General features: G+C 36.5%; 2 protein-coding genes across 4 annotated transcripts in view; both read right to left on the reverse strand.

Annotated features, from left to right (window-relative positions):
- Positions 1–477: 477 nt before the first annotated feature.
- Positions 478–2,487, reverse strand: LOC111457029 (T-complex protein 1 subunit delta). Its single transcript, XM_023099147.1, has one exon. The coding sequence runs from the start codon at positions 2,290–2,292 to the stop codon at positions 691–693; it is 1,602 nt and encodes a 533-aa protein (XP_022954915.1). The 5' UTR covers positions 2,293–2,487; the 3' UTR covers positions 478–690.
- Positions 2,488–3,431: 944 nt separating this feature from the next.
- LOC111457086 (eukaryotic peptide chain release factor GTP-binding subunit ERF3A-like) overlaps positions 3,432–8,595 on the reverse strand; it is an 8,969-nt gene continuing 3,805 nt past the window's right edge. The window contains exons 12-20 of one of the 3 annotated variants that reach the window (XM_023099231.1): positions 8,477–8,541; positions 7,823–7,973; positions 7,011–7,116; positions 6,768–6,903; positions 5,694–5,758; positions 5,400–5,564; positions 4,736–4,808; positions 4,569–4,639; positions 3,432–3,450 (exon numbers count right to left, since the gene is read on the reverse strand). In XM_023099231.1, coding sequence (XP_022954999.1) covers positions 4,587–4,639; positions 4,736–4,808; positions 5,400–5,564; positions 5,694–5,758; positions 6,768–6,903; positions 7,011–7,116; positions 7,823–7,973; positions 8,477–8,541 — 814 coding nt within the window. In that variant the 3' untranslated portion in view covers positions 3,432–3,450; positions 4,569–4,586. Of the gene's footprint in view, positions 3,451–3,689; positions 4,011–4,568; positions 4,640–4,735; positions 4,809–5,399; positions 5,565–5,693; positions 5,759–6,767; positions 6,904–7,010; positions 7,117–7,822; positions 7,974–8,476; positions 8,542–8,595 lie in introns of those variants that run through there. The other 2 variants (XM_023099230.1, XM_023099229.1) reach the window with 2 other exon arrangements.

An 8,595-nucleotide genomic window follows, 5' to 3' on the forward strand; every position in this document is an offset into this window, starting at 1 on the left:
CATATCTATCAATGAAATTGTCTCTTATCACCAGAAATACTTTACAGAAATCCAATTTGCAGTTAGTAATCCACAGAAATCTCTTGCACTCGGCCAAAAATTGGGTTAATAGGGTGGACCATTAGAGCTCAATCGGCAAGTACGAAGTTCAGAAGAAGAAGATAGTACACTAACTAGAACTCCACGAAAAGTTTAAAAAAAAATGATGAGAATGGCAAGCTCCAAGAATGAGATGAGTTCTACAACAATAGTCCGGGAAAGACCAATTATACAGGAAGAATCAATGTAGCAATATTAACGATCAGTTTGACATATAAAATAAAGGAAGAAAGAATAACAACTCCAAGAGAAACCTCTACTAACAGTCTACAAGCAGAATCAGCTATTTTGAAACTCCCAAGATGTGCCAACAGAGAAAAGTAGAATCACAGAACAGCTCAAATAATTGATGATGTTTGAAGACTACACGTAAGTTGCAAAAACTAGAAAAGATAAATATAGAATGTATTCACCAATATAATGGTCCATAAAATTCTTAAGGGAAAAAAGGCATACCAATCAACTATAGGCAAGTTGCAAGAAAGAACACATGAAAATTCTTGTAGCCATACCAAAACAGAACTCTAGATTCTAATTGCAAACAGAAATGGAAATACAACAAACCAGCATTTTTCTCTCAAAGCCCACACTCTACCTCACTGTGACAATGTCATCAATCTTCATAATCATTCGAACACATTCTGTTGCTAGAGTGATTGCACTTGTACTTACAAGTAGTGGCTGAACCACATTTTCCTCCAAGATGTTTGTGATCTGCCCCTTCCTTACATTGATTCCAGTATTGATCTCACCCTGAGCATGGCGATTCCTCAGTTCTGTAACAATTGTGATCGGATTCAACCCAGCATTTTCAGCCAACGTATATGGGATAACTTCAAGAGCCTCTGCAAAGGAACGAACACAGTAACCCTCCATTCCATGCAACACTTTTGCCCAGGCACCCAGCTGCCTGGACAGCTCAATCTCTGGTGCACCACCACCTGCAATCAAGAACCTTTTATTTACTAAACACCTAACAACACAAAGGGCATCATGCAAGCTCCGCTCAGCCTCGTCAATCACTAGTTGGTTTGATCCTCGAACAAGTACAGTAGCTGTCCGTCCCATATCCTTAATGCCCGTAATCTTAACAATCTTCCCGTCACCCATTGAAGCCTCCTCAACGAGATCTGCATACCCCAACTTCTCAGAGCGGAAATGTTCAATATTGGCAATTGGCAGACAATTGAGAGTCTTCGTAATGAATTCAATGTCATCGCGCTCAACATCCTTAATCACCAAAATCTTAGCTTTGGCAAGGTAATGTAGTGACAAATCTGTCACTGCATCTCTCAAGATACTCTTCTGAATCAACAATACGTTACATCCAGTGGCCTTAATCTTCTTAATCATACCCAAAATGTAATTTCTCTCCTCTTTCAATATCCTATCCATCTGGGTATAGTCGGAAACGATAATACTCTGCTCAATGTCAGTCTTAGGTGGTGAAATCTGGAACTGAATTACTGCAATCTTCGCATTTTCTATTCTAGTCGGTCCCCCAGCCGCATGACTTACCTTCTTGTCAAACACCAAACCCTTCACAAGCACAGTGTCATCCACGGTCCCGCCCAACTTCTTCACAATCTTAATATCCCTCAAATCTACCAAATCAGGCTTAGCAGGATCAACAACCGAGAGCACCGAATCGACTGCAAGCGGCGCAAGCAGTGTCGAGTACTGACTAACAACCTTACTATTTAGCGATGTACTAGCCGATTTAATCAACGACTCTCTATCCGATAGCTCAACTGGGACAGCCATTGCTGTCAACACATCAACAGCCTTAATGGCGGTCTTGTGGAGGGAATCGGAGATTACAGTGGGGTGAATCCCATGGGACAAAAGAGAAAGACACTGTTTAAGAAGAGAACCTGCAATGACGACAACAGTGGTCGTACCATCTCCAGCAGCAGAGTCCTGCGACTTCGACAGCTCGACGAGCATTTTCGCGGCAGGTTGAAGAACCTCCATTTTGTTGAGAATGGTCGCCCCGTCATTCGTAATGATGACCTCACCGGAAGCCGTGGAGATCATCTTGTCCATGCCCTTGGGCCCAAGACTAGTACGAACAGCATCAGCAATGGCTCGAGCTGCTACGATATTGGCCTGGCGAATATCCTCCTTGCGCTTGTTATCAACGTAAGACTCAGTTTTGGAGGATCGGGGCTGAGGTACAGCGGGAGCCGCCATAGATGAGGAAGTTAGAGCTCAAAGGATCCGCCAACGGCAAGAGAGAGGATTGGAATAAAGTGATGAAAATCGAGTGCGAAAAAGGAAAAAAGTTCAGAATGGCGACGAGACAAACCCTAGAGACCAACGTGAGAGAAGTGAGGGCGGAAGTGGGAGGACAGGAGATTTCGAGAGAATGCCAAATGACCAAAATGGTCTCGGAAGAATAACTACTTTTCTTGAGGCTAAATTATTAAAAAATAATAATAATAATAATAACTAAAAATAGTTTTAATTCTATTCTTGGTATTTTACAAATGTCTCGTCTATCTAACTTTCAACAAAATAAAAATATAATTTCAATTTAATTTAAAAATCTATTTTATATAATAGTTATTTTCTTAATTACGATCTTCCAATTTATATTTTATTATATAAAATTAAATAATTGTTCTTTTAATTAAAATCTCTTTTTAAGTTTCGATCAAATTATAGGTTGTTGATTAAAATAATTTAATTTTTGTTTGTAGATTAGGGCAGAGATGAAGATGTAAAATCCATCGACTTCCGAAAAAAATCTCTTCCCACTCCATTCAATTATTAGTTTAAACAGGCATAGAGGAACCACACCAATCCATCCCGAACTTGGTGGTTAAACTCTAATGCAGTGACCCACTCCATCCCATTATTCGTAAAACAGGCATAGAGGAACCACACCAATCCCACCCAAACTTGGTGGTTAAACTCTACCTACGAAAAAATAACTCGACTCTAGAATGATAAAAAACTTAACACCTCTAATTCTTATTACTTTTCAATATTCAATAAAGGTCATCTTATTCAAAACTCCTCTCCCACTTTGTGAACGCACCGTTCTAATAGAGAGACAAAGAGGCGCTATCACATCTTCTTAACCCGAAATAGCAAATGGCTGAGGTGAGAAAAGGTTCCTTCTTTTTTACGATTCCACCCATTAGACAACATCTCCATTTGCATTCAAAATATTTATTTATTTATTTATCCTCAAAATGATATATATTAATTAAAAAAAAAACCAAAATATTAAGCATTTTAGATTACAAAATATTGTTGGTATTTACATTCTGAACAACAAATTCAAATAAAGCCAATCAGCTGATATCAAGGCACAAGTACTCTAGCCACCTCGATGAACTTAACCTGACAGGCCCACCAATTGATTCAAGATTCAAATCATTTTAGGATAACAAAATATGAAATATTGAAATCTACTAAACAAAATAACATGTACTTCTTGTATCCATTTCAACTCTTCACCGTTTCCTTTGATTTTCCTATCAGAAAATACTAAGAAACAATTAAGTTAACAAGCTCAAGCTTCATCTTCATGTTATTAGCACCTTGATGCTAGTACACACCAAAATCTTCAGACCACCATGGATACCCAAGAAATTCATTCAATTACGGGAAAAGAAGGAACACATAAAAAGTTGGACATGTGGATTGGATTAACTAAAGAAAACGCTGCCGTATATTCCAAGATAGAGAAGCAGATCAAACTTTACACCCATATATCAAACAAAAACAATTGTGTATAAGGCTAGTATCCAAAAAAGATGGAACTCATCGATGTTTTTAGTTTCTTTTGGCATAGACAATAGCACGATTGGGCATTGACTCCATAGAAAAACAGCTTCGAGCATACAGGCCTTCTTCATGCGGAAGCTCTTTATCAAATTCACCATTTAAGTTTCCCTAGTCTGACACATTTCAAAATTTACAATAAATAAATTGAATATACTTTCTATAAATAAATATATTAGCGAGTGTCGAGATCGACACCTGACTAAACTCACAGGACAGCTATCCGACATCACTACACTTGTTTAAACTTAGGATACTAAAATTTTGGAGGTGAGCCACCATGGAATCCTTTTTCCCTAAACGTTCTATGATGATCCGGCTTTCACAATTTTAATGACTTCAAAGGTGAAAGTATAATCTTTCATTTTACAAACGACTAAAAAAACGAGTCATGGTTTGAGCCCACGGACTGTTTTTTTTTTCCCCCTGAACTTTCAGCCGTGTAAAAAAGGTACCATGCACGAATTCTCTCCTAAGTGATATTATTCTTGTTTCTTATCCTAAAGAAGGGAGTTCATCGATTGAGTTTAGTCAATTTTTTCAGAACATACCGGACGTTAGAAACTAACTCCATCGACCTCCAGATATAATTCGACCATCAACTAACTTAACTAGCATAGAATTACAAATAATAAAGGAAATCAAATTTCATGAAACGTTAATACTCAACCAACCTCGCAGATCAAAATTGTTTAATTGGTTGCAGCCGGAATATCAGTGACCTTTCCTACGGCAACTGTCTTCCCTACAAACACAAATACAATAGATATAACTAAAGATTGTGATGATAAAAATTAGCCTAGATGAACTCATAAAGGTAGACAAACTTGTAATTTATCACCTTCAGTCCGAAGTGTAAATCTTCCAAGCTGAGGAAAATCAGAGAACTTCTCAATGCAGATGAAGTTATTGACCTGCAAAGTACATAAACAAATGCCAATAATTATCTACGGTAACTTATTAACAAGTTCCACACTAAGTAATCAATACATTGTTCAGCAAGAACAACAGGAGCACGCCTTGTTCCTTCTCAAGGCATTCAACCGCAGAGTTTTAGAGAAACTAATAGAAAATGAGATTGTTTGATATCAGAAAGGAAGCTCAGATGATCGCAATCACAAACAATCAAGCGGCACGAATTCTCTAAAACTAGTACTCAAAATACGTCTTCTCTCAAACCTGACGAACCTATTATATTTATTTGTTATTGCGTTCACTAACGAACCTCTTCGCCAATGCAGTGACTTTATAGCCTTTGCATCCTAAAAAGATTTTCCAAGCTGAAAAAGATCTCTACCGTTTCGTTTGGGTTTACATTATCTATTTTTTAAAAAAGCATTACCATTTCTATTAAAAATATTTCATGGAAAACATTTTCGAAATTCCAGAATAACTTATTGAGGCACAGTTTTGTCAAGAACAAGATGACATACAAAATATTTTAGTCAGGCTAGGACAAGATATTCTGTCTTCATGTATATAAAATGCTGGGTAAGAAATTGAACCTGGATGCGGCACAAAATAACTGCACCATTTTTTACAAAGAGAACTTTCTTTTTCATAGGTTTCCTAGTCTTCGGATCAATCTGATGTAGCAGCTCTATGATCTCACATTCTTCAACAACAGCATGAATGTGAAGTACGGCCTTATATCCAGCGGTAAATATTGCCTAAAAGAAGTAGTATGACTTAGTTTAAAACTTTCCATCACTAAAGCGGAAAAAAGACTTGAGGAGTTCAAATCATAAGCTCCAGGAAGACACAGAAGGCTAAATAACAAATTTAAAATTATCACTCACATTATCCAGCAGTTCAAGAATCTGCAACTGCGCAACAAACTCAGAAACAGCGGCTATTGGTTTTGCTGCAATTTTTTTGGGGAAGGGGAGCAATTAGTGGAAAAAAATAGGTAACAAAATATTGTAGAGGATTGTCAAGTTCACAACAAGGGAATAAAAAAGACTATAATCAACAACCACGTAGGAGGATCAAAGTTAATGCTGTAGTATAACTGGATATCTGTAAAGACTGGGTACTAGATTTTAGGATTTGCATGTCTATCACCAGCATGAAACGCACGAGTAGAACGACAGCTTTTGAAATATTTTTTTTGAGAAAGGGAAATAAATTTCTTTGATGAATGAAACAAAACGGGGTGTAACCTCCAACATCAAAATGTTGATTACAGAAGAACAATTGGAAACCAAAGACAAGAAGCTTGAAAGGAAAAATAGGAGACATCAATTACAAGATATGTTTCTAGTGCTCATGGTCAAGACTGCAACTATTTGTTTAAAAATGTGAGTATACTGGCGGCAGGACTAGTACCCTTCCCTAGGCGGAAATGAGATATCTAATTATAACCTGTCGGCTTCACCCATTATTGGATTCTTCAATATCATTTTAATATCTTAAACCAGTGCTTCCTTTCTCTTTTATTAAAATCATGTCTGGTGTAAATTTCTTAAGAGTATGTCTTAGGCCAATGTTGAGATCAGTTTATAATTGGAATGGCTTTATAAATGGGTGTTAAGTTTAACTAAAGAATAGTAAACTGAACTGAAAATAGCAACTATACACCATCAAGCTCAATTTCTTAAGAATAGCAAATTGCCTGAAGCGTTAGAATAGTTCAAAACTCATTTTTGATGAACGTAATAGAGTGTCAAATATCCTGACATTTTAGGATGTTTAAGTCGTACACATCAAGGTGGGATAACTAATTTGCGTTACATATAAATTACACTTAATTTTTCTTGATTGATCATCATAAAATCTTGATTTTAAAGGTGGGAAAAAGAATCAATCATCATATACCTCAACCATGTATGCCTAAACGACAAAGAAATATTGGGAAAAGGGCAGAACCATACCAACGCTTGATAGTACAAACCCAGACGTTATTTCTTCTTCTTCAATTCCAGTTATTCTAACACGAAGATTTTCGCCAGGTCCTGCCCACTTAACTTTATTTTCATCACACATCACAGCAGCAACTTTCACCTGAGTCTGCATGCATTAAAATCCTCAATCCCCATAGTAAGACAAAAAGCAGCAAATTGAAGAAACACTGCAGAAAAAGTGAAAACTAAATATCTAAGTTTTGTCGAAAGTACCTTATTTGGCATTACCCATAAGGAATCACCCTCACGCACAGTGCCAGATTCAACTTTACCCATGACAGTCGTTCCCATGTCCTTGAATTTGTCGATGATGGGCATCCTACAAGTTGAGTGTCAATTATATGCAATAACCAATCAGAACAACACCCATAGAACGTGGTAGTACATTTACAAATTTGCCAGAAAGATCATTTATTTGTGGTAACAATGTGGCAACTTCTGGTTCTTTTTTACTAGCTTGACTTGGTGTTTGGGTTTATGCAGTATTTCTACTTTTAAATATGGACGACCCTGTGTTTGATTCAAAGTATTTTCTGTGTTAATTTTTATGTGAATTATTGGTTATGTCATGAGAAATTTTCTCATTTACATTTTATGACGCATTTACTCCATTTATTCAAATCCCAGGATCAACATGATGAAATTGAAAGTCCAAAGTTGAATTGAGTAAATGAGTTCGTGGGGTTTTTATGAAATCAAGCTTTCATTAGATGAAATGAAAGAGCAAGGAGCATATAAAAAGAAAGTCCCGTAAAAGTAGCCAAAATAAAACAAAAATGGGTTCCAATGGGGGCTTCAATCTGACAGAATTAGACCTAAAGAAAAATAACAAAAATCATTATCCATCAAAGCTCAAAAAGAGAGCTGAAATCTTTCAAAGCACTAAACCAACTCTGAATTGAGTATACCTGAAAATATTAACTAATTACACGAAAAGTGAAATAGAGTAGACACTGCATCAAGTAAATAGAGTAGGATACCACGAATCTGCAGCAATAATTTTAGAGAAAGGCGGATGCATTCACCTAAATGGATCTTTTGGATTTCTTGGTGGACCTTCAATCGTATCAAGGATTTCAAACAAGCACGGACCATTCCACCACGGACATACTTTCTTATCCACTCTTGCTTTCATGTTAATACCATGAAGACCAGATATAGGTAAAAATTGGACATCTGCAAATAGAAACAATTATGGAACCTGGTAGCTAATCAATATTTCATATCTCCCAATTCAACATTGACGAATAAGAAAAGGAACGAGGAGTCCATGTACGTCAACAACTTCAAACCACGTCCACAAATTTAAAGGCAGCCATAAATAAGCGAAGTATGTGACTTTTCCATCCAGTAAAAGTTATGGACTTCGTTAGCTATAATCATGAAAGCACACAAGTAATACATGGAGACACAAAATACATGCCTCCCAGTTTTCTAATAACCACAAAAACATTGATTACCAAAATCATGTTTTTCACCTTCCAATCTAACTCGATCAGTGACTAAAAGAAATTTAAATTTGATTTTTAATGAGAAAAATAAGAAAACACCAAAACAAACCCAAAAGATATCCAATATAGAATCATGACCTCAAAAAAATTTGAAAGATAAATATTAATTGAGAAAGTTACTAAGAGAAAACAAAAAATAAATAAAAAGCCAATAACAGACAGAATTACCTTTCTTCACATTGTAACCAGATGACTTTAAGAAGGGTGCCATCTTAGACTCTATCTCCTCATACCTGAAGACAGCTCCCAACAAAGTAAGTGATCAAACCAGATGACTGGGGGGGGGG

Source organism: Cucurbita moschata, unplaced genomic scaffold, assembly GCF_002738365.1.
Source record: "Cucurbita moschata cultivar Rifu unplaced genomic scaffold, Cmos_1.0 Cmo_Scf00019, whole genome shotgun sequence".
Lineage (NCBI taxonomy): Eukaryota > Viridiplantae > Streptophyta > Magnoliopsida > Cucurbitales > Cucurbitaceae > Cucurbita > Cucurbita moschata.